The 27117-nt window shown below is 42.6% G+C and overlaps 1 protein-coding gene across 12 annotated transcripts in view; it reads right to left on the bottom strand.

Moving 5' to 3' along the window:
* LOC137356372 (doublecortin domain-containing protein 2) overlaps positions 1–27117 on the bottom strand; it is a 198976-nt gene that overhangs the window by 134844 nt on the left and 37015 nt on the right. For all 12 annotated transcript variants that reach the window (XR_010971044.1, XM_068022287.1, XM_068022263.1 and 9 more), the window contains one exon: positions 14937–15068. Coding sequence is in view for 11 of the 12 variants with exons in the window: in XM_068022287.1 (XP_067878388.1) it covers positions 14937–15068 (132 nt within the window). In the remaining variant the exon portion in view is untranslated. The remainder of the gene's footprint in view (positions 1–14936; positions 15069–27117) is intronic.

Here is a 27117-nt window from a genome sequence, read left to right as displayed (position 1 = left end):
AAACATGGAAACAGAGATAGAAAAGGGCAGAAAAAAAATAAAGTGGAAAGGTTTGAAGCAATATCTGAAGAGTTGTTGTTACGGTTCTTCGAGCTCACTGTAGAGTCCTTGATTGGAGGTAGATCTTGCTTTGGGTTGGGGCTCAGTATTCCTCTTAATCCTTGTTCACTGTAGGAGACTTTTCTCTTTTGGGGTTCATGTGTCTTCAGTGGATTCAGAGGCTTGTGAGAAAGAGATAGGAGCAGACAGGAGAGATCTTCTCAGTCCCGGAGCAAACGGCTTTCTCTGCCCAAACTGTTTGTACAAATTCAAAAAACTCAAGTTGCCCAGCAGGTTACTCATATGACTAGCTGGTTTGATCATATCCGTTTGTATATTCGGCCATCTTAGCAGTCAACCTGGAATGCAAGCTCCCCCACCTTCAACGTCCGGTGATCTAAAGTCCATTGTGGGTTGAATGTCAGGGAATGGCTGCTTTGTCCTTCCAAACACTGTCTGTTAATATGCAAATATCTTTTCCAGTGACGGCTGATTTGTTTAACAAGTCTTCTTCACTCCAGTAACAGTTTAAAATCAATGTTTTCTGACAAAATTAGTGTGCCTCATTCTTGGCAGGTGGGAGCCTGGCATGACAATAGGGAAAGAAAGGAGAGGTGGCAGTATGGATTAAGGAGTGGATTACGGTGCTGGAGAGTGAGGATATCCAAGAGGGATCAAGGACAGAATCTATTTGGTTAGTTAAGAAATAATAGAGGTACCATTACACTATTGAGTATATTCTCTTGGTCACCAACTAGTGGAAAAGATATAGAGGAACAAATTTGTTGGGAGATTACAGAGAGGTGCAAAAATTATAGGATAGTGATAATGGGGAACTTTAATTATCCGAATATAAACTGGGATAGTAACAGTGTAAAAGGCAGAGAGGGAGAAGAGGTTCTGAAGTGTTCAGGAGAATTTTCTGGATCAGGATGTTTCAAGACAAATGAAGAAGGAGGCATTGCTGGTTCTGGTTGTGGTGAATGAGGTGGGTCAAGTGGATCAAGTGTCAGTACGGGGATCATTTCGGGAACAGTTATCATAGTATCATAAGGTTCAGATTAGCTATGGAAAAGGACAAGGAGCAATCGAGAGTAAAAATATTTAATTGGAGCAAGGACTAATTTCAGTGGGTTGATAATAGATCTGGCCCAGGTAAATTGCAATCAAAGATTGGCAGGAAACTGGTACAATGGGTTGCCTTTAAAGAGGAGATGGTTTGGAATGTACAGTTGAGGCACATTCCCAAGAGGGGAAAATATACAGCATGCAAAGCCAGAGCTCCCTGGATAATGAAAGAGATAAAGAGTAAGATGAAGCAGAAAAAGGGTGTGTATGACAGATGTCAGGTTGATAATAGGAGTGAGAACCAGGCTAAATATAGAAAATTCAGAGGGGAAGTGTAAAAGGAAATAAGGGAGGCAAAGAGAGAGCATGAAAAGAGTATTGCAGCTACCCCACCTGCCAAGAATAAGGAAAATTCATCTTGCCACATGAACATTGATTTTTAAACTGCTGATGGTGAAGAAAGAACTTGCTTTCAAAACACAATTGGAAACTTTGGCTGGAGAAAGACATTAGCATATCCACAGACAGTACTTCAAAGAACAAAGGGGCTATTCCCTGCTCCAATTTAATCCACAATGGACTTTTGATTACCAGATGTTGAAGGTGGAAAGGCTAGCATTCCAGGTAAATTGCTAAGATGGCCGAATACACAAACAGATGTGGTTGAACCAGTTTGATCACGTGGTTGGCTGACTGTTGGTGTTGTTTGAATTTTGAACTTGCCACAGAGTGTTTGAAAATCAGAAGGCTGCTAGCTCCTGGATGGAGAACACCCCTCTCCTGACTGCTCTCATCTAGCTCTCACCAGCTTCAGAAACCATTGAAGACATATGAACACTAAGAAAGAAAAGTCTCCTACAGTGAACAAGGTTTAAGAAGAATACTGGGCCCCAACAAAAAATAAGAGTTGTCTACAATCAAGGACTCTACAGTGAGTTGGAAACACAGCACAGTAAACAAGAAACTCTTCTAAAATTGCTTCACACCTCTCCATTTTATCTTTCTTCTCTTTTCTGTCTCTATTTACTTGTGTGCATCACGTGTGCATGCTAGCGTGGGCGCGTCATATATCCGTAGGTATCAACTGTATTGGAGTTTAAGTAAGTTTAATAAATTTCACTTTTCTTCTTTAAACCGAAGAAGGCCTGTTTGTGCTAATTTCTTTGCCTTATAATTGGAAAACTGTGAACAAGGATTCACAAAGGGGGAGCTCAAAGCACAGTGTGTTTAAAATCAAATCTTGTTACAATAAGACCAGGTGAAGATAGTAACAGACCCCTGGACACCTTTCTCACCTGGTCATAAAAAGAGGCAAAGAGAGGGCATGAAAAGAGAATTGCAGCTAACATAAAAGGGAATCCAAAAGTTTTCTGTAGGCTGGTAAGAGGAGGGATGGTGCTGATTAGGGACCAAAAAGGGGATTTACGCATGGAGGCAAAAGGCATGGCTGGGGTACTAAATGAATGCTTTCCATCTGTCTTTATCAAGGAAAATGCTGCCCAAGTTATACTGAACGAGGAGGTAGCTGAGACACTGGATGGGCTAGAAATTGATAAAGCGATATTAGAAAGGTTGATTATACTTAAAGTTGATAAATCACCAGGACTGGATGACATGCATACGATGATGTTGAAGGAAGTTAGGTTGGAAATTGCGGAGGTCCTGGCCAAATCTATCTATTCTCCTTAGATATGAGGGTGGTGCCAGAGGACTGCAGAATTGCAAATGGTGCATCCTTGTTCAAAAAAGGCTGTAAGGATAAACCCAACAACTACAGGCCACTCAGTTTAGCCTCAGTGGTGGGGAAGCTTTCAGAAACGATAATCCAGGACGAAATTAACAGTCAATTGGACAAATGTGATTAATTAAGGAAAGCCAGCATGGATTTGTTAAGGGCAAATTATGTTTAACTAACTTGCTTGAGTTTTTTGATGAGATAACAGAGAGGGCTGATGAGGGTAATGCAGTTGATGTGGCGTACATGGACTTCCAAAAGGCATTTTATAAAGCCCTATATAACAGGCTTGTCAGCAAAGTTAAAGCCCAGGGAATAAAAGGGACCATAGCAGCATGGATACGAAATTGGCTGAGTGACAGATATCAGAGAGTTGTTCATCAGATGGGAGGAAGGTGTATAGTGAGGTTCCCCAGGGGTCTGTGTTAGGACCACTGCTTTTCTCGATATACATTAATGACCTAGACTTGGGTCATTAATATATATTATATATTAGACAGGACACAATTTCAAAATTTGCAGATGACAAAAAACCTGGAAATATTGTGAACTGTGAGGAGGGTAGTGAAAGACTTCAAGAGGACATAGACAGGCTGGCACAATGGGCGTTCACGTGGCAGATGAAATTTAATGCACAGAAGTGTGAAGTGATACATTTTGGTAGGAAAAACAAGGAGAGGCAATATAAAATAAAGGGTACAAGCCTAAAAGGGGTGCGGGAACAGAGAGACCAGGGGTATATCTGCACAAACTGTTGAAGTGGCAGGGTAGGTTGAGAAAGTGGTTAAAAATGCATACAGGATCCAGGGCTTTATAAATAAAGGCATAGAGTACACAAGCAAGAAAATTGTGATAAATCTTTCAAAAACACTGGTTCAGCCTAAACTAGAGTATTTTGTCCAATTCTGGGCTCCAGATGTGAAGGCTTTAAAGAGGGTGCTGAAAAGATTTACGAGAACAGTTCCAGGGATAAGGGATTTCAGTTACGTGGGTAGATTGTAGAAGCTGGATGAAGGGTCACTGACCCGAAACGTTAACTCTGCTTCTGTTTCCACAGATGCTGCCAGACCAGCTGAGTGGTTCCAGCATTTCTTGTTTTCATTTATTATTGTAGAAGCTGGGGTTGTTCTTCTTAGAGAAGAGAAGGTTGAGAGGAGATTTGATAGAGGTGTTCAGAATCATGAGGGGTCTGGACAGAGTAGATAGGGAGAAGCTGTTCCCATTGGTGGAAGGGTCGATAACCAGAGGACACCAATTTAAGGTGATTGGCAAAAAACACAATGGTGACATGAGGAAAAACTTTCTTATGCAGCGACTAGTTAGGATCTGTAATGCATTGCTTGGTAGTGTCATGGAGGCAAATTCAGTTATACCTTTCAAAAGGTAATTGGATAAGCACCTCAAGAGAAAAAAAAAATTGCAGGCCACAGGGAAAGGGCAAGGGCATGTGACTAACTGCGTTACTCTTGCAGTGAGCTGGCAGGGACACGATGGGCGGAAAGGCTTCTTTCAGTGCTGCAAGCCTTCTATGATTCGATGTGTATTGAATTACAGGAAGTTTTCATTCAGTATGCCAACTTGTGTTTATGTATTTTAAATCATAAATCAACCAAATATATATTATGCCTTCAGAAATTAAATTGAATTACTACTGTATAACACTATTAGTAAACATTTACCCATTGATGTGAAATTCCTTTTTTGCTTTTCTCATGTGTTTACTTTTTTTAAAAGGTTGATGACTTGTTAAAATAGTGCATAGAGAGTTTTCTTATAAGTATATTAACATATTTGTTATTAGTCTCATTCAATGTGATTTCAACCCCAAACGTTATGGAAAATGTATATAGTACAGCTATAGAGTTTATCATAATGTGTAAGTTCAATGTATTTGATTCATTTAGGCTGTTCCCCAATTTCCTATATTTGAATAATTTATTTAAGATAATAACTTATATTTATAGTGCACCTTTAACGTAATAAAATGTCCCAAGGCGCTTCACAGGAGCATTACAAAACAAAGTACAACACTGAGCCACAAAAGAAGATATTGGATCTGATGACTAAAAAGCTTGGTCATAGAGGTAGGTTTTAAGGAAAGTCTTAAAGGACGAAAGCAAGGTGGAGAGGCAGAAAGGTGTGGGGAGGGTATTCCAGAGCTTGGGGCCTAGGCAACTGAAGGCATGGCCACCAATGGTAGAGTGATTAAAATCAGGGATACGCATGAGGCCAGAATTAGAGGAATGCAGATATCTTAGAAGATTGTGGGGCTGGAGGAAATTACAGAGATAAGGAGGGGCAAGACCATAGAGGGATTTGAAAACAAGGATGAGAATTTTAAAATCAAGACGTAGCTTGACTGGGAGCCAATGTAGGTCAGCGAGCACAGGGGTGATAGGAGAACAGGACTTGGTGCGAGTTAAGATATGGGCAGCAGAGTTTTGGATGACCTCAAGTTTATGGAGGGTAGAATGTGGGAGACCAGCCCAGACTGCAGTGGAATAGTCAAGTCTGGAGGTAACGAAGGTTTCAGCAGCACATGAGCTGAGGCAGGGGCGAAGTCAGGCCATGCTATAGAGGTGGAAATAGGTGGTCTTAATGATGGCACAAATATGAGGTCAGAAGCTCATCTCAGGATCAAATGTGACACCAAAGTTGCAAACAGACTGGCTTAATCTCAGACTGTTGCCAGGAAGAGGGGTCGAGTTTAATTGGAGGAAATTTATGCTTATCTAGTACTGGATGTCCAATAAGCAGTCTGATAATTTAGCAACAGTAAAGGAGTCGCGAGAAGTGGTGGTGAGGTAGAGCTGAGGGTCGTCAGTGTACATGTGAAAACAAACCCTAAGTTTTCGGATGATGTTGCCAAGGGGTAGCAAGTAGATGGGAAATAGGAGGGGGCCAAGGATACATCCTTGGGGAACACCAGAGGTAATCAGAGGATGTGGAGACTGTAGACTTTATCACTAGACAGTCCTTTAATCTCTGCACCTCCTTGCCGAGATTCTGTGTAGGCCGCGGGGCTCCTAGCGTCGGGCTGAAAAGGCAGGGGGAACCCTGCCTCAGCCTTTTCATGCCCCTCTCCCCCACCAGCGCGATCCTCCATTGTTCCAGAGGTAAAGTTTCCAACGCCGTGATCTCTGTCCCTTTAAAGACAGGGATCCCACCTCCAAGAGCTGCCGGCCAATCAGAGGGCCGGCAGCTCAGCAGCAACAGCAGCACCACCGGGTGCGGTGGCTACTGCCAATACTACCAGAGGCCTCAGACCCAGGCCCAGCGCTGGAACCCCAGACCTCAGGTAAGTGAGGCGGGGTCGCCGGGGCCAGTCTAGAAGGTTCCAGTGAAGGGGTTGGTGAGAGGGTGGGCATGAAGTCCAGGGAGAGGGTGGTCCATGGAAGTGTTGGTTTTTCTGGTGGGGGTCCTCCGTGGGCCACAGGTAGCCCACGGAGGAGGGACTACCCCCCAAGCCTGCAGGGAGTGTGTCTTGTTTTACAAGGCTCCCTCCCCGCATGCAGAGGCACCCCCTGCCACTGGTAAGATCCCAGCAGTGGCAGGAAGAGGCCCTTAAGTGGCTGTTAATAGGTTACAAGGGCCTCAACTGGCCGCTGAACGAGAAGGCTATCGTTGACCTATCCCTCCCCCAGCAAAATTGCTTGGTGACGGAGCGGTGACGGGCCCTTCGCCACCCGCCGCCCCCAACTGTCGTGATTCTATGGGACCCCCCCCGCCTCTGACCCCGCCTCAGGGGGGCCCATAAAATCCAGCCCTCTGTGTGCACAATGGTAAAAATATTTTAGTGGATTGTCAGAAGGCTTGTTTGAATTTCCACCTTTGATTCATTTAGAAAATAAAGGATCCACAAACCTATATAATTAAAAAATCTAACTTTTTTTTATTCTTTCATGGGATGTGGGCGTCGCAGGGCAAGCCAGCATTTATTGCCCATCCCTAATTGCCCTTGAACTGAGTGGCTTGCTAGGCCATTTCGAGGGCATGTAAGAGTCAACCACATTGCTGTGGATCTGGAGTCACATATAGGCCAGACCAGGTAAGGACGGCAGATTTCCTTCCCTAAAGGACATTAGTGAACCAGATGGGATTTTACAACAATCGACAATGGTTTCATGGCCATCATTAGACTAGCTTTAAATAGCATGAGAAATAGGAAAGGATTTTCTGCCCAGAGGGTGGTGAGGGTCTGGAACCCACTGACTGAAAGGATGATAGAGGCAAAAAAACCCTCATCGCATTTAAAAAGTACTTGGATATGCACATGAACTGCTGTAACCTACAAAGCTACAGACAAAGAGCTGGAAGTGGGATTAAACCAGAAAGCTCTTATTTGACCAGCATAGACACGATGGGCCAAATGCCTTCTTCTGTGTCGTAAATTTCTATGATTCTATAAAAGTGCCCATCACTTCAAAAGTGAAACACTTGATATCCCAGTTGGCTCAAGTACAATAGTCATGAAAAAGCAACAAACCATACCAACTGATTATTAACCAAAACATTAAAACATCTATTATTGCTAAGATGACAATGAACCAGCAGTAGGTAGCAAATATCACAAGCAAGAAAGCCAGCAATGTAAAGTATCTAAATTGTCCAGTAAGCAGAAGAATAACAACCAATAAAACTGTTCAAAATGTTGTTTTAAAGAGTGTAAGAATACAGGCTTACCGCAATTCGATCAAAAACTTAAAAACTAACCAAATTTAACCAGCATGTTTTGCAAGGCCAATAGAGACATTTTGAAATAACCTGCTGAAAGCTGCAGCCTGCTTTTTCACAGATAAACAAGAACCACTGGACTGTGACTGGAAACACCGCTTTCAAAGCCCACTGTAGTAAAAGAGAGCTAAACACGAGAGACAAACATACTTCAAAGCTATATTCCCTCATTAAGCTTGGTGGAACAAAAAAGAACAAAGAACTAAGAACTGTACAGCACAGGAACAGGCCATTCGGCCCTCCAAGCCTGCGCCGATCTTGATGCCTGCCTCAACTAACACCTTCTGCACTTCCGGGGTCCATATCCCTCTATTCCCATCCTATTCATGTATTTGTCAAGATGCCTCTTAAACGTCGCTATCGTACCTGCTTCCACCACCTCCCCCGGCAGCAAGTTCCAGGCACTCACCACCCTCTGTGTATAGAACTTGCCTCGCACATCCCCTCTAAACTTTGCCCCTCGCACCTTAAACCTATGTCCCCTAGTAACTGACTCTTCCACCCTGGGAAAAAGCTTCTGACTATCCACTCTGTCCATGCCGCTCATAACTTTGTAAAAGTCTATCATGTCGCCCCGCCACCTCTGTCATTCCAGTGAAAACGATCCGAGTTTATCCAACCTCTCCTCATAGCTAATGCCCTCCAGACCAGGCAACATCCTGGTAAACCTCTTCTGTACCCTCACCAAAGCCTCCAAGTCCTTCTGGTAGTGTGGCAACCAGAATTGCACGCAATATTCCAAGTGTGGCCTAACTAAAGTTCTGTACAGCTGCAGTATGACTTGCCAATTTTTATACTCTATGCCCCGACCAATGAAGGCAAGCATGCCGTATGCCTTCTTGACTACCTTATCCACCTACTTTGCCACTTTCAGGGACCTGTGGACCTGTACGCCCAGATCTCTCTGCCTGTCAATACTCCTCAGGGTTCTGCCATTTACTGTATACGTCCCACCTGCATTAGATCTTCCAAAATGCATTACCTCACATTTGTCTGGATTAAACTCCATCTGCCATTTCTCTGCCCAAGTCTCCAACTGATCTATATCCTGCTGCATCCTCTGACAATCCTCATCACTATCCACAACTCCACCAACCTTTGTGTCGTCCGCAAACTTACTAATCAGACCAGCTACATTTTCCTCCAAATCATTTATATATACTCCAAACAGCAAAGGTCCCAGCACTGATCCCTGTGGAACATCACTAGTCACAGCCCTCCATTCAGAAAAGCACCCTTCCACTGCTACCCTCTGTCTTCTATGACCGAGCCAGTTCTCTATCCATCTTGCCAGCTCACCTCTGATCCTGTGTGACTTCACCTTTTGTATCAGTCTGCCATGAGGGACCTTGTCAAAGGCTTTACTGAAGTCCATATAGATAACATCCACTGCCCTTTCTTCATCAATTGAATGCACAGTTAATTAGTGTGTAGAACCTTAGTCTGGTTTCAATAGTCTGATCATATCAGGAGACATTCCTCTGTTACCACTTATGCTCAAAGCAAGCAATACAGAAAAGGAAGCTCGGTAAGTTAGTTTTCAAATTGGGGGAGATCATCCGAGCGAGTTGTGGTAAACAGCCTCGGATAAGATAAGGAAAAGATAATGTAAAAGCTTGGTTGATCAAATACAGAAGGTATGTGTGAAAACTCTAGATGCTCGTGGAGGATGGACAAATCAGGGAAGGCTTTAACTCCATGGTTCAAACAAAGAACATGATGCTCCATTGGATTGTTTATACTACAAAAGACTTTTACTGGAGAGTGAGGTCCTGTGTGTGTAACATCCTGTCTGCTACTGAAAAAAAGGTATAAAAAGTGGTTGTTAAAGGAACCTCATTGCTGCAGCCTGGAAGAGGTGATTTGAAGACACAGTAAAATCTTAGAGATAGAATTTGTGTGTTTGGTATACTTTCTCATAAATCTCAAGTAAAAGAATCATAAACCTGTTGACTCCAGGAGTGAGGTCTTACAAGAGGTTTCAGTCACCATCTTGGTTTCTCAGTAGCCTAACATAATAAACAAATAAAAAGTTAAATAATTCACAACAAAATCAATAAACTCATTCACAGAACTACCTTTTATGTGCTTGAAATCTGCACAATAATATTTCCCTGCTCAGGCTCAGTAAACAGGGAAGCTCAAGCTAATGGCAAGACTACAGCTACCAGTCAGGATCATTGCTAGCTGCACTACAATTCCCAGAACATACTGGTGAACCACAATTCCTTGACTGCAGCCACCTTCTGTTCAAATTATACAGGGATCAGACTTACAAACAGGAATAAAATGTAAAAGTATCCTAGTATAGGCACCACTAATTTTTATCCTATTATAAACACCACCAACTGCGTTTAAGTCAAACAATACATTTTGGAGTGGGACTATTTATGATAGGCAGCTAGACTGGCCATTCACAGGGTGTATCAATCTTCCCAATTACAAACTTTGTCTCCCACATTTAGTTCAGACTTATTAAAAAAGGCAAAGATAATAATTGAGTAAGTCAGTCAAGTGATGAATGGAATAAAACATACAAACATACGAATTAGGAGCAGGAGTTGGCCACTCAGCCCCTTCAAGCCTGTTCCACCATTTAATTAGATCATGGCTGATCTGATTGTGGCCTCAACTCCACTTTCCTGCCTACCCCCGATACCCTTTTACTCCCTTGTTAGCCAAGAAGTTATCTGCCACTGCCTTAAAAATATTCAATGACCCTGCCTCCACAACTCTCTGGGGAAGAGAGTTCCAAAGACTCACAGCCCTCTGACAGAAAAAATTTCTCCTCATCTCCATTTTAAATGGGTGACCTCTTATTTTTAAACTGTGTCACCTAGTTCTAGTCTCTCCCACAAGGGGAAACTTCCTTTCAGCATCTACCCTGTTAAGACCCCTCAGGATCTTATATGTTTGAATAAGATCACCTCTCATTCTTCTAAACTCGAATGGATACAGAGCCAATAAGATCAGCTAGTATTAATTAAACATCAATATTAAGACATTTTCAATAATGGACAGTGTCAAAAATTCGAGCCTGCTGTGGATATTTTCAGTGTGTCCCATAAGTGCTTTGAGCATCTTCCTTTTATGGTATTGGCTCACGGTGCCCTATATAAACAGGTACAATAGCAGGTCACAGGGGAGTAACAATTCTAACCCCTTGTGAAATAACCAGATGTCCATATTTCTTACTTGTTTATTGCCTCAAAGACCAAGTTAACACCAAGAGAGACTAGCCTTCTTTCAAATTGTTAAGCTGTTTTATTCCACAGTAAAGTGTACAGAGTTACAGCTATGATCAGATTCAACCAGTAAAACGCATCCTTGTGAAATTATCTAACAATCATCCTATCCTACTTCAGTGGACCATCTTACTTAACCTAATCTTCACTGTATTCTAATTTTTTGAGCCTGCCTCTTCTGAGGCCTTTCTGCCTCAGCCACAGCGAGACTGCTTCTTAGGAATCCAACATTCTTTATTTCCTGACTTTTAACAGTTAGAATGGTTGCATGTGACAAGCCACCAAATTGCTATTATTTATAATGATCTATGAGTAAACAGCACCTAGACTAGCTCAATAGCAACTTAAACACCGTCACTTTTCTTTTACTGGCAATAATACACTATCCATTTAAATTACAACATTATAAATAACTTTTTCGAAATCCTTTCAGTGGAAAAATGGACCAAACTTCCTGAAACTTGAGAATCACACTCCCTCTTCAATTCCTATTAGTGCAGTATCTTACTCTAACAGCAGATGGATGATCTAACAATTTTAAAGAAACTTCACAAAAAATAAAATTACTGAATTGTGGGAGCCGATTTTAATTAACCAAAATCGGTGTTAGCGATAATTGCCTCAAAATGGGATTGGTCGACTTACGGATGTTCTGGCCACAATTTTTAAAGGAGCCATCTCACAAATGACCAGAGTGCCCGCCTGTTTCATGTGATCAGCTTCTTTATTATGCAAATTGGAGTTCCATGATGTAAGTTGGACCCCAAATGCAATGTTAAGAGACACATGGATGGAGCGCACACCACTCAGCATGCAGAGCACACAGTCTGCTATGTGGCTTGGTGCTGCTCACTCAATACTTCACTCAATACTTTTCCCACATTTTATTTTGGTGGAGCCAGAATGAAAAGGAATGTTCCTCTTGGCTCCACAAAAACACTTTGGGCCACTGTTATGATCTGCTTCAGGAAATAGAAAGGATTGAGGGGTATGAGGAGAACACAGTGCTCCATGGTAAAGTATCAGACAAGTTAATAGCTTTTCTTGTTCCCGCAAATAATTCCTACATCCTGTTTACATCCCAGCTGAAAGAAGTTAGCTCTGACAATGTAACTCAGTACTGCAATCGAAGGATAGCTTAAATTGTTAGTTAACAGTTCTGTATCCTTGACCACTACTGTGGTTTTCCCACTTGCTCTTTGTTTTTCCTGGTACCATAAAAAGGTCGGTCCTGAAGTATCAGTTCTGATGAAGGGTCCATCTGAAATTCAAACCTGTCTTTTCCAGGATTGTCTGCTGACATTTTACGTGAGGATATTGCAGATTGCACGCAGGTAATTGTTAGGTGATGGGAGTTGAATACACAGAGGACAACGGATGGCTGCCCATTAATTACAAGGCACGCGGACACATGCTCACAATGCCACAGATCACTAAAGTGAAGCTCCATTCATTTAGAAACACCATGAGAGAGTGGAGCCTCAATTACTTCCATAATTTGACTCAGAGGCATTTGTTCCTCTTTTAAAAAAATAAAAAATATAAGGCTATGGGAAAGGGCAGGAGAATGAGACTAATTAGAAGGCCCTTTCAGACAAGTGGGCTGGAATTTTACATCAAGCCGGAGGCCCCGCCCACTGGCAGAAAAAGTCGGTGGTGAGCCCGGCTCTGCTATGCCTGGAAGCCATGCCATGATTTTACCTGGTCCAGGCCTTTAATTGGCCTCGGGTGGGACTTCCACCCCTCTGAGGCAGGAGGTCCCGCCTCCAAGAGCTGCCGGCCAATCAGTGGGCCAGCAGCTCTTTAGTCCCAGCAGTGCCAGCAGGGGCTGTGGCCACTGCTGGAACTGCACCCAGGGTAAGGCACAGCATGGATGACGGCCCCGAAAATACCAGTGGTGATGCGAGGAAGCCCATAAGTGGCAATTAATTGCCACTTAAGGGCCTGCATTTGGCCTGGGGTGAGCAAGCCATTTGTCAACTCCCCTGCTGCTGGTAAAATGGCAACAGGAACAGCACTCCCCGCCTCCCACTCGATTTTACACCCAACCTCAGCCTCCAGCCCGCACCCGGGAAGGGCGTAAAATTCTGGCCATGGTACAGATGTGATGGGCTGAAAGGCTCCATTCAGTGTTGTAAAATTCTATGATCCTATTATATACAGAGATAAATCAGGACATCACAGGGTAAAATTGGGTGTCTGATCTCGGGTGTGAAGCTAGGACAATCCTAAAAAATATATTGTTAGTGGATGAGTAAACGTGTAGATTGACTTAGTAACAGATTTCAATGGAGGTCAGCAAACGAGGTCCATTCAAATGAGCATTTTGCCTTTTAACTTTTATAGTCTGCCAAAGTGGATTGTCAATGATAGTTAATGAGATTGTGCTGGAAAAGAGACAGAGGGATTTTCTCAACTTCCTAATTACAGTGTATTTAGCTCAGTAGGAAGATTTTACTTAATGGGAGCAGTGTGATAAAAGAGACAATATAATTTTTACTATGGCATTCCAATTAACAACCTTCAGTCGTATTCACAATCATAGATGGAAGACTATATATTAACTGCCTAAAAGGGAATAAAACTGAATGCTTGAAAGCAGCAAGTGCTGGAAAGGCTCAGTGGCTCAATTGGCATCAGAGACACAATTCCCCCCAGTAACACCAGGGCAGTCTTACGAGCACGATTTGCCCACAATACGTGATGGCCGGTTTAAAGCGGTAATGCTAATAAAATTAAACTAGGAAGAGTTACTGATCTCATTGGTAACCCAGTGATCCCAATTGGAGCTGGAGGAGATAGTTTGTCCACAAAACAATAAAGGCTTTTGGAAAATGCCTGTGGAGGCAAAATACAAGGAAACATAGCCCTTTAACACATTCAATTTAAATGGCAAATTTACTGAAGTGTCTAGCTTAAATCAGAGTCAAGGATAAGAGAGAAACGAGAGGGTGAAAAAAAAACATTGTGCCCCCATTTTGTTTTGTTTTTCTTTGCTTTTTTTTTCCTCTCATTTCTCTACTATCCTTGACTCTGCTTTTGGACAGCAGCTATTCAGGATCCTGCCATTCACATTTCCTCTAGACACATCTTTTGTTTCTGTACTTGTCCCATTACCACTCCCTTTGGCCTCGCACCATGAAACCTTTTATCATTTAATCTTTCCTGCCCTCCACCCTATCACATACCTTCCCTTTTGTTCTTCTTCCCACCTTGCCCCCCCCCCCCCCTTTCTCACTCTCAAAACTAGTTACATTACTAACTTTTCTCAGTTCTGATGAAAGGTCACAGACCTGAAATGTTAACTGATTCCACAGATGCTGCCAGACCTGTTGAGTCTTTCCAGCACTTCTTGTTTTAGTCTCACACAATGTTGTTTTCCTTCAAGATGAAAAGTTCATTTTAGTCTCCTCTTTAGTCTTCTTTCATTTAGTCTTTTTTGAAGAAATTTGCTTCTAATTTTAGTCTACTGCTATTCTTCCCAAATTTTCATCATGACAGTTTTAATCTTAGAAGAAATGTTAGTCAAAGGTTCAGCACTTGCTTTCTGCACTTTCATTCCAGTCTTTTCATGTTCTGCTCCCTGGAATTTATGTTTCCAAAAAATCATAATTTTCACTTCTCACACAGCTCACAAGGCCAGAAATAATGTTGAGAAATAATAAAGCAGGTCTTGAATGATTTTATTCGCTTATTTCAATTTCCAGAATCTGACCTGAAAATTACAGATCCAAGTACTACAAATAATTTTAACCTTAGTTTTATCTCTTAATCCTATTTGAGTCTTATTTTGGTTTTAAGCTTTACAAGAAATCAAGTCCTAAGTTTAGTTTAGTTGAAAATAAAATAATTTTAGCTAACATCCAGTCCTTCTCATTTTTGCCATCATACTTTCCTCACACTAGTTTAGTTAATTTTGATTTGTGTGACCATATTCCCAAATAACGCTACATAGCTGGTGAACTGTATGAAATGACATGGCAACTACATCTGTATTTTTTACCCACTGTAACTTTTAGAATCTCCAGCAATGGCATAGAACACTAGCGACATGAGAAAAACAGTGGTATATAACATTCTCATAGCTTGACTAATTAATGAAAGTAAAAGTCTACCTTTGAACAGCTCCAGTGCGCAAGTGAACTTTCTCTGTGATCAAGGCGAGGACACGATTCCAGTCTTGAATGGTATATTTTGGTAGAAGTAATCTCACTGGGGGGACCAGCAGGTCTCCATTGGTAAAGATGCTGATGGGGAGGGATATAAAATTAGATGTAAGCTCTCGTTAGTCCATGAATTAATTTTTCCCACATTTTAAAAGTAAATCTTACATCCAAAAAAAAAACTCATTACAAGTGAGGAGAATATCAGAAGGAGGGACATATAGTCAGGTGGCATCATTGGAAAAAGAAGAGTTGGTCAACATTTCAGACCTTTCCTCAGGACCAGAAGATATTACAGGTGAACAAAATTTTAAAAAGGAACAGCACAAGGGAAAGGTGGAGGGGCGGGGGGGAGAAAAAGAGAAAATTACAAGAAAGGAAAAATGAAAGACCTCGGAAGTGCTTGGCTGGAAGAGATGATTAAACTGCAGTGATATTAGCAGGAGACAAAAGGAGGCATAATGAGAAAAAGCAAAGAAATGAAAGATACATTTGAGACACATGGCAGCTTTCAAGGGGATAGATCAATGGAAATAGAAATAAAAATCAGGAGTGATGTATAATGGGCTGCCAACTCACTATTACTTGATTTACAGTCAAGGTGTCCAACCCCAGTAGAGATGGTTCCCATTCCACGTTCAAGCCCTGAGGCTCCACACATCTTCTGCCCCCCCAAAAAAAACACAAAAGTTCTAGACACCCATCCTAGAAGTTTGGGTATGAAAAGCAGATGAACAACTACCATTTGTTTTGTTTACAATGATATCACATGTGACTTATTTCAGCATGCTCCAAAGAAAGAAAGGCATGAATTTATGTAGCACTTTATCATGTCTCACAGAAACTCTTCAAGGGGCTTCACATCCAATTAACTACTTTGAAGTGTAGTGATTGTTGTTATATAGGCACTAATCCAGCACAGTTTGGCAAACACAGAAAAAAATGGTTTGCCAAACTTCTTCATAAACAGACTCTTTCCTATTAAAGAGGAACATTACTATTGAGAGAGTACTTTCAATGCAATCTGCAATACCAGGTCAACAATCAATTTTCATTGACATCTTTCAATGGAATCCAGGATAAAATGGGTTTCCAATTACCTCTAACTTTCTGACAAATGCTGTGACAGATGAAAACAGCTGCTGCGAATCTCCAGCCGATTTTAGCAGGTATCTCAGTGCAGTCCAATTTACTGCCTGAATCTAGCTAAAAGCTTTTTCCAGTCCTATAATCCTTAGAATTTCATGGCCTTTACATGACTGATCATGCCTTTTTTGAGCATCCAGCAAGAAGCAGGGTGACCCTTCAGTGCTCCCGAGTTTGCATTTATCCTGTTCACAAGGTGCACTGCCCTTCATCGGACCCTGGAGTTGGGTCGAAACTGGACCTCCAGCACTTTAGCTTGGGAATGTTGCAGTAGGGTCTAATTGGCTTATTTTCCCACTTTGTTTATTCACATATCCTAATTATTTTACACAGTCTGACTCACAAGGAAACTTCATAACACACTCATTGAAATGTGCACCTACTGCCAGTCTGAGGATTGCACCCTGCTGAGGGAACTCATTAATGGAAACAACCATAACGTGGAACCAGACACAGGGCCTCTCACTGACTTTGTATATTGGACTTCATCAGAATTGAGTTTTGCTATGGGGTCTGTTAAAAGTGTAAGATAAATTTTCTTTTGAAGATAAGCTGTTGTCATGTAACTGAACTGAGCTTTTTTGAAGCATTTATTCATGTGAGGTGCTTTAATAGCACAAGTAGCAGCATTATTTGTGATAATATCCCAAAATCTAAGTTACAAATTGGGTTATCATTTTTACATTATATTCCAGAATCTAGTGACATCTGGTGGTGTAATTTCAGAGTTCTATTGATTTACTGCTTTGTTGCTGCAAAGCTTATTTCTCCTAGTCTGTACTGATATTGCTGTTTGATTATCAAGATTTTGACATTGCACTTAAGTATCAATAGGTTAACCATTCCATTGCTGTCATTTAAAAAAAAAATGACAATAACCTGTGGACATGTGTGGCCTGAGCTCACTGGATAATTCAAGATCAGCCCTAATTTAGTGTTCATGGTGAGTTCCCATTCTGGATTGGCCCTCCTGCTGGGAGCTTCCTTGGTGAGGGACAGGGGGGGTGGTGGGTGGGGGAGTATGGAGGAGAAGTAGAATTTCTGGTGCTGTTACAGCTCTTAAAAGAACCTGCAACAGCCAGTAAAAGTTTGAAAATTTCCTCCAGCAATGAAACAGTGGCAAGTGGCAACCCCACATTTTATGGATGCAACTTGTGTAGCTTCAAGGAAGTGTTGATTAAGAAAAATATTTTGAACTCTGGGATATTCTCCCCAAAAAAACAGCAGTGCAGACAGTGTGGGAGGCGGTGGCATAACTTGTGTCCGACACGTAGAGATCCCAAGTGGGCATCAGATGGAAGTTCATCAGATAAAATCTGCCAGGGTAAGACTACGCACCATTTCCCTATACCAAGTAGATGGAAAAAGTATTTCCTCTCAATCTGCACCATCTTAATTGCAGCCACATGCTCAGCACGCTGGCAGCCTTACAGCTCTTCCAAAGCCCATGCTACAGCACGCACACTTTCTATATACAACTTCATATTAGAACCATTGTCACACTTGTATCTTTAAATGTAGGCCAGAAAACATCCTGCCAAAAATAACTAGGTGCACAATGCATTGTACGTTCATTTACACCTAAACATACACATGCAGGATGGGCATTTGGGTCTCACTGAATATGCTCTTCAAATTTTCAGTATCTTAACATTACCCTGCAACACAAGGTAGCACATAATATGGGGTGAAAAAACCCAAATGGGAGGAAAGCTATTTCAAGCCCTTGAAGAGAGCACTTTCCAAATCACAGGGTAGGCCACAGGAAGTCAGGGCAGGTTGAAAATGAAGCCCTTGCCCCAGTTCAGGGCTAGTACCATTCTTATCTTTTATTCTTTCTCCCAGTACTCATACGCACTCACTCTCACACAGTGAGTCACTCAGGCACAACATGACGCAAAGTCTACTACCGTGTAAGTACTGCTTAAAGCAGTGGCTTACAGTCAGGATTCAAACACTTGGTTCTGGGTTTTAAGCATAGGATCTAAAAGAAAGGAAATTATGTTGAATTCAGGCAAGTAATCAGTTAGGCCATAGCTGGAGTATTGTGTGCATCATAATAATAATATTAGAGCCATGGAAAGGGTACAGAATGATACCAGGAATGTAAGATTTTCCGAAAAAAGGGACTTCCTCATTGGAAAGGAGAAGGCTAATGGGGAATCTACTGTAGGTTTTCAAAATTAAGATTTTGAGAGGGAAAGTGAAGGAGTGTTTCCAGTGGTTGATCAAAAACAAGGGGCATAGGTTTGGACTTATCACTAGAAGAATGAGGTAGCAGTTTTTATACACACGTGGTTAATAGATCATGAAATGCTTTTCCACAATTTGCAAATTCAATTGAGACAACTATTCAGGACACCAGGAGTACTCCCTGCTTTTCTCCAAATAGTGCCACCAGATCTTTAATGTCCACCTGAAGCACCAGAAAATGGAAGCTGGGTTCAATGGTTCATCTGAGGAAACCAATCTGGTACCAAGGTGTGTCCAGGACTCCAATACACTGTGCATGCCTGTACATATCTTTCAGATCCCACTGGCAGGGCAAGAGGACATTGCAGGACATCTTTGTTCAGGTTCTGCCCCTTCGTTTCATTTTAAACCTCACAATAAGCAGATCGCTGGCACCACCCAGTGGAATATTCTTGTGAAACAAAGCCTTATGGCTTATAAATAGACAGGGATCTTGTTACTATCATTGTGTATTTTTTTTTAAAACTCACATGATTTAAATTATTTTATACAGATATTCTCAAAGACTAAAAAAAACCTTCTGTTTAATAGCTGAGTGGATAAACACATGTGCAATAGCCACACAGATCAAGGATGTGCCAGATTTATCTCTGGCCTGCACTTAGTTAGCTGATGTCAGCCAAGGTAGCATTGCGCATATTACAATTGGCCGTAGGGGGAAGGTAGCAGTGTGGGGAGGGGGGAGGGGGTGGTGGGTGGGGGAAGGCCAGATCACTATCCAGTAATCCCTGCTAGAAAAATGCTTATATGTGGATATAAGATGAAGACATGCTCAGGCTAAGCTGTATTGCATTCCTTTCACTAAGTCTAAACATAAGAAAGGTTATTTCCTACAACGTTTGGAATTGTATTCCAGGGGCATTCAGTAGAGGAGAGAAAAATTAAGTAAATAAATTCCTCAGCCCTCAAAGAGTTAAATCTATGCTAAATGTTGATACTCTCTCTGTAACAAAAGCCTAGCATTATTTGAGCAAACAAGAATATTGCCAGACATAATTTGCCATACATATAACATTTAGCAACACATTTGTAATCTGACACACAATCAGCAGGACTAATTTCTTTATCACCAGTCAGTAATAACGTTTCACTCAGGTCCATTTGATAACTATCAAGACATCGGTACCACAACTCAATCACTTAAAACCTATAAAACACATTTGGGAAATGAAAACCTTTCATCCCTCAATTTCTTTTATCAAAATTGTTATGACCAAGTGAGGAAGGGTCAAAAGGCTCCCCTCTTATTCCTCTACTTATTTGACCACAACAGGGTTTATTTCTTTTAAACAGTGAATGTGCTTACCAATTCAGTAAGTGTTTAACCCTTCTGGGTCCTCTGAACATAAAAGAACCAATCGGACAGGTTTTCTTGAGTTTAAACAAGAGGTTAATTTATTGTACTTAAAATCAAAACCTGATCTAAGTAAAAACAATAAACTCCGCTGAAACTTTCACACATACACATACACACACGCATATGAGAATCACACACACACACACACAAATAAAAGAATGCACAATCTGTGGTGTCTGGTAATTCAGTTGTCTTCTGGCGGAATTCGTAGTCCTGAAGTTTCTGGCTGGTAGAGGTTATCACCTGGTTCAGGGTTTTCTTGCAGACAGAGACATCACTGAGCTTTCTCCCCAGAGTCTCTGTCTGCAGCAATGAGAGACTTGGATGTTTTGCAGCCCACAGACAGGGTTCGAACTTACAGTGTTACCTGGAGAAAGAGAGAGACAGCCCCACTGGGTTCCTGCACTGGTTAGCTCAGATGCTTGTCTGATGTGTCCAAAAGAAACTCCAAACTTTCACAGAGATGGAGAGACTGTCACATGATTATCCCAATGTATTCTCTTTTGTACTGCAATGAGATCCGAGTCTAAGAATTCCAATCTCTCTCAAGGTCTTATTGTTTCAATGATGACCCCCTTGAGGTTCATCTCCACTTTTGTTAATGTTCCAAGATGGCTTTGAATGTCTTGCTAACATAGGCAATACAAGGTAGCTCTCAACTGCTCAAGCCATTGTTCTGGATGAGGGATATTCAGACATGCATCTCCACTTCGATTCCCTGGAATGTGAGGAATTTCAATGCAAATTGCAGTGGCCATCTTAGCTGCTTTCTTTTTAAAGGTTGAATTGAGGTTTGCAGCTTTCTTTTTAAAAATTTAATTTAGGTTTCCAACCGATGAATTAAAAATCATCATTCAGCATAGCACGTTTTCATACCAAAATATTAAAATCTGTGATATTTCTTAGTAATATCAGGGTTCTGAGCTCATAGCTACAATGGTACATATCTGAATGATAAGGAGGTGATGGAGAGTTATTTGATACCATTGGGTGATATGATAGCACTACACCATGGTTTGTATGATAGTATTGTACCATAGTGTAATATGATAGCATGATCCCCTTGGTATGTATGATAGTACTGTGGTAATTGTGATACGATAGTACTGTGCTTTATGATAGTATTGTATCATTGATTAGCATGATTGTTCAATGCCACAGGTTGTATGATCGATATTAGAATTAGAACATTACAGCGCAGTACAGGCCTTTCAGCCCTCGATGTTGCGCCGACCTGTGAAACCATCTGACCTACACTATTCCATTTTCATCCATATGTCGATCCAATGACCACTTAAATGCCCTTAAAGTTGGCGAGTCTACTACTGTTGCAGGCAGGGCGTTCCACGCCCCTACGACTCTCTGAGTAAAGAAACTACCTCTGACATCTGTCCTATATCTTTCACCCCTCAACTTAAAGCTATGTCCCCTCGTGTTTGCCATCACCATCCGAGGAAAAAGACTCTCACTATCCACCCTATCTAACCCTCTGATTATCTTATATGTCTCTATTAAGTCACCTCTCCTCCTCCTTCTCTCCAACGAAAACAACCTCAAGTCCCTCAGCCTTTCCTCGTAAGACCTTCCCTCCATACCAGGCAACATCCTAGTAAATCTCCTCTGCACCCTTTCCATAGCTTCCACATCCTTCCTGTAATGCGGTGACCAGAACTGCACGCAATACTCCAGGTGCGGTCTCACCAGAGTTTTGTACAGCTGCAGCATGACCTCGTGGCTCCGAAACTCGATCCCCCTACTAATAAAAGCTAACACACCATATGCCTTCTTAACAGCCCTATTAACCTGGGTAGCAACCTTCAGGGATTTATGCACCTGGACACCAAAATCTCTCTGTTCATCTACACTACCAAGAATCTTCCCATTATCCCAGTACTCTGCATTCCTGTTACTCCTTCCAAAGTGAATCACCTCGCACTTTTCCGCATTAAACTCCATTTGCCATCTCTCAGCCCAGCTCTGCAGCCTATCTATGTCCCTCTGAACCCTACAACATCCTTCGGCACTATCCACAACTCCACCGACCTTAGTGTCATCCGCAAATTTACTAACCCACCCTTCTGCACCCTCTTCCAGGTAATTTATAAAAATGACAAACAGCAGTGGCCCCAAAACAGATCCTTGCGGTACACCACTAGTAACTAAACTCCAGGATGAACATTTGCCATCAACCACCACCCTCTGTCTTCTTTCAGCTAGCCAATTTCTGATCCAAAGCTCTAAATCACCTTCAACTCCATACTTCCGTATTTTCTGCAATAGCCTACCATGGGGAACCTTATCAAACATCTTACTGAAATCCATATACACCACATCCACTGCTTTACCCTCATCCACCTGTTTGGTCACCTTCTCGAAAAACTCAATAAGGTTTGTGAGGCACGACCTACCCGTCACAAAACCGTGCTGACTATCGATAATGAACTTATTCTTTTCAAGATGATTATAAATCCTGTTTCTTATAACCTTTTCCAACATTTTACCCACAACCGAAGTAAGGCTCACAGGTCTATAATTACCAGGGCTGTCTCTACTCCCCTTCTTGAACAAGGGGACAACATTTGCTATCCTCCAGTCTTCCGGCACTATTCCTGTCGACAATGACGACATAAAGATCAAGGACAAAGGCTCTGCAATCTCCTCCCTAGCTTCCCAGAGAATCCTAGGATAAATCCCATCTGGCCCAGGGGACTTATCTATTTTCACACTTTCCAAAATTGATAACACCTCCTCCTTGTGAACCTCAATCCCATCTAGCCTAGTAGCCTGAATCTCAGTATTCTCCTCGACAACATTTTCTTTCTCTACTGTAAATACTGACGCAAAATATTCATTTAACACTTCCCCTACCTCCTCTGATTCCACACACAACTTCCCACTACTATCCTTGATTGGCCCTAATCTAACTCTAGTCATTCTTTTATTCCTGATATACCTATAGAAAGCCTTAGGGTTTTCCCTGATCCTATCCGCCAATGACTTCTCGTGTCCTCTCCTTGCTCTTCTTAGCTCTCCCTTTAGATCCTTCCTGGCTAGCTTGTAACTCTCAAGCGCCCTAACTGAGCCTTCACGTCTCATCCTAACATAAGCCTTCTTCTTTCTCTTGACAAGCGCTTCAACTTCTTTCGTAAACCACGGCTCCCTCGCTCGACAACTTCCTCCCTGCCTGACAGGTACATACTTATCAAGGACATGCAGTAGCTGCTCCTTGAATAAGCTCCACATTTCGATTGTTCCCATCCCCTGCAGTTTCCTTCCCCATCCTACGCATCCTAAATCTTGCCTAATCGCATCATAATTTCCTTTCCCCCAGCTATAATTTTTACCCTGAGTTATATGCCTGTCCCTGCCCATCGCTAAGGTAAACCTAACCGAATTGTGATCACTATCACCAAAGTGCTCACCTACATCTAAATCTAACACCTGGCCGGGTTCATTACCCAGTACCAAATCCAATGTGGCATCGCCCTTGGTTGGCCTGTCTACATACTGTGTCAGAAAACCCTCCTGCACACACTGGACAAAAACTGACCCATCTAAAGTACTCAAACTATAGTATTTCCAGTCGATATTTGGAAAGTTAAAGTCCCCCATAACAACTACCCTGTTACTCTCGCCCCTGTCGAGAATCATCTTCGCTATCCTTTCCTCTACATCTCTGGAACTATTCGGAGGTCTATAAAAGACTCCCAACAGGGTGACCTCACCTCTCCTGTTTCTAACCTCGGCCCATACTACCTCAGTAGACGAGTCCTCAAACGTCCTTTCTGTCGCTGTAATACTCTCCTTGATTAACAATGCCACACCCCCACCCTCTTTTACCATCTTCTCTGTTCTTACTGAAACATCTAAATCCCGGAACCTGCAACATCCATTCCTGCCCCTGCTCTACCCATGTCTCCGAAATGGCTACGACATAGAGATCCCAGGTACCAACCCATGCTGCAAGCTCACCCACCTTATTCCGGATGTTCCTGGCGTTGAAGTAGACACACTTTAAACCAGGTTCTTGCTTGCCAGTGCCCTCTTGCGTCCTTGTAACCTTATCCCTGACCTCACTACTCTCAACATCCTGTACACTGGCACTACATTTTAGGTTCCCATTCCCCTGCTGAATTAGTTTAAACCCCCCCGAAGAGCACTAGCAAATCTCCCCCCCAGGATATTGGTACCCCTCTGGTTCAGGTGAAGACCATCCTGTTTGTAGAGGTCCCACCTACCCCAGAAAGAGCCCCAATTATCCAGGAAACCAAAACCCTCCCTCCTGCACCATCCCTGCAGCCACGTGTTCAACTCCTCTCTCTCCCTATTCCTCGCTTCACTATCACGTGGCACGGGCAACAACCCAGAGATAACAACTCTGTTTGTTCTCGCTCTCAGCTTCCACATCATATATACCATATATGATGGTATTCATTTGTCAGATATGAGCATTGCTGGCAAGGCTGCTATTTAATGGTCAACCCTAGCTGCTATTGTAGTTATCGTCTCAAACTGCTGCATTGTAGCAACTTGATACAATTGAGTGGTTCGTTAGGCTACTTCAAAGCACAATTGAGAGTCAACCACATTGATATACCCCAGACCAGGTAAGGACAGCAGGTTTCCTTCCCTAAAGATATCAGTAAGCCAGCTTTGAGAATTCAAATTCTCAAGCTGCCATACTGGGAGTTGAACTCTTATTCTCTGGATTATTAATCAAGGCCTCTGACTGTAGTCCTGGTATGATAGTATTGTACCATGGGGTGCTGTGATAGTACTGTGTCATATAGTGGTATGAATGTAAACCTCACTAACTGGAGTTCTTACTACATTAAAATGTTTGTTTCTCATTTATCATCCAACAATGTCTTTAGCAAAGCCTTAACAGATAAAAGTAAGCCTTATTCCTAACCTTTCATGAATACACTATTTTTTGAAAGAATGGAAATCCTGAAAGGTGTACTAAATTTGGAGAAGGAGTCTGTTAGTAAGTCAGTGGCAGAATGTACCAATTACTGGAAGTAGTGCTCAATTACAGAATTCTGTACCAATATTTCTGCTTTACATCATCTCCCTCCATGCTGGTGTCCTCCTCTTCCTCCTCCTGTGGACCTGCAGTCCAATGTAATTCCTCCTCATCCTGTTTCATGGTCATTCCTCATTGTATTGGGGAATTATGCAGTATACAGCAAATGACGATTTGACTGGATGTAGAGCAGCACCGTATTTGAACAGTCTGAATAACTGAATTATCGTTTTAGCATCCCTATAGTGTGTCTGACAGTACTATGACTGGTCAAATGGGTCTTATTGTATCTGTACTGTCTGTTGGGCTAAATTTTATGGGCCCCACGAGGTGGATTAGGAGATGGGGTGCTCATAGAATTGTGATGGCGGGGGCCAAGGGCCCAACGTCTCCTAGTCACAGCTCAATTTTGTCAGGGCGGGACAGGCCAAAGATGGCTTTCCTACCAGAGGTAAATTGAGGCCCTGAAGTGACCTATTAATGGACACTTAAGGGGCTCTTCCTGCCACTGGAGTGGGGGGGCGGGGGAGGTGGCCTCTGCCATGCGGGAAGGCCACCGCCACACAGGATGTCTACCTTGTAAAATGAGGCGACTTCCCTGCGGACTGGAGGGGAGCCCTCTCCATGGGCCACAGATTACTCACAGAGGGCCCCCGCTGGGAAAAACACCACATTTGTTAACCCCCTCCCCCTGCACTAAATAGCCACTTTCCCTGCACCCCCCCTTCCCCACCACCCCACTGCTCGCTGGGGCCTGCCAGTCTGGTCCCAGCGACCCCGCCTCACCTACCTTGGGTCCAGGGCTTCCGCACTGGGCCTGCGTCCATAGTCTCTTGCACTACCGCCAGTGACCACCACTGCCAGTGGTGCTGCTGATACTACTGAGTCCTGGAGGCAGGATCCCCATGTTTAAAAGGACATGGATCCTGGCCCGGGTTGTTAATAGGCCTGGTGGTGTAGAATCACTCCAGAGGCCAGGGGGTAGGGGGTAGGGGGTGGGGGGGAAGGCGCTCCAGCTGGCCGAGGCAGGAATCCCCCCTCCTTTTTGGCCCGGCACCAGAAGCCCCGCTGAGGGCACAAAAGTCAGCCTGCTGAATGGAGAGATCTTAATCGGAGTCACTAGCCCTGGCTTCAAAGGGTAACTGTTGTCTTCCAACATCAATCCATTTACTCTCTTGTGACCTTCAGATGGTGCAAGCACCATAAAAGTCTGCAGAATTAAAACATCATAACTGTTCCTCATACAATAGACATAAAGGTGCAGGGTCAGATTTCTACCATCGGAAACAACCTGTTCATTTTTGGAGTGGTTACACCTTCCTATTTGTGTATGAATTTGACTTGACATGTGGAGCGCTGGTGCCCACGTGAGTTTCATCCAATACTGCCCTGAATTCTTGCAAAGCCTGCCAAGTGGTAAAGGTTATGTCCCCTCGCCAATCACCTCCTTTCCATTGGGAAAGTGACAAAGGTGTTTCACCCAGCAAAAACAGCATTAATCATTTGCTTTATACAGGTATAGACTGTAAACTGCCTTATCTGACAGATGTCCCTGTGTGGTCTACAAGGATCCTATTGCATAGAAGCTTAGGGTGGTGTGCTAGTACTGTGGAATGCATTGTATGATCTCACTATGCCATAGGGTGGTTTGAGTGTTTAGCTCATTAACGGCTGATCATACCTGCCTTTTAATTGTCCTTGACTAATGGCCTTTGCAAAGTCTTAACAAGCAGAAACTAACATTATTGCCTAGCATTAAGGAGGACTGTTCGAATCCTTAAGGTTGTCGTTAATAAATTAACAGCAGGTGGTATTGCTTGTCCAGTGCATCCATAGTGAACTGGAGGTGGTGAAGATAGATCTTTCCTCTCACATACCCCAGGTTGAAGTAGCATGGTCTGTAAATATGAGTCTTTAGGTATCAACAGCAGTGAACATACTGCCTGAAAATGTTGTCCCCCTCACAATTTGGTCTTACTCATCTAATTCAAGCAGTACTATGGCTACAGCTCAGTTCTGTAAGATTCAACTTGTACTGTAGTAATAATTGACAAGAGTTCACAAAAGTGGGGCTTCGTAAACTGAAGATTGCAGCAAATAGGCTGATGTATGGAAGCAAATAAAAGTATACAAAATGTTCAATACAGTAGAGAAATTCTGACAGCCAGAAAGCTAAACTACAACATTAACTGAAGCAAACACCACTGTCTTGCTGGCAGATGCAAGCCAAAGCAATCCAGGCCTATTTAGCTAACTTGTGCCCAATTTATACTGGTTGAAGTGCATGCTGGGGCAAAAGCCTTGCCAAACATTGTGAAGTCCTCATTTGCCTCAGTGAATCATTTAAATGG

The sequence above is a fragment of the Heterodontus francisci genome, chromosome 3 (genome assembly GCF_036365525.1).
Source record: "Heterodontus francisci isolate sHetFra1 chromosome 3, sHetFra1.hap1, whole genome shotgun sequence".
In the NCBI taxonomy this organism is placed as follows: domain Eukaryota; kingdom Metazoa; phylum Chordata; class Chondrichthyes; order Heterodontiformes; family Heterodontidae; genus Heterodontus; species Heterodontus francisci.
The sequence above is the reverse complement of the archived record's forward strand: the minus strand, read 5'-3'. Positions and strand labels throughout refer to the sequence as shown.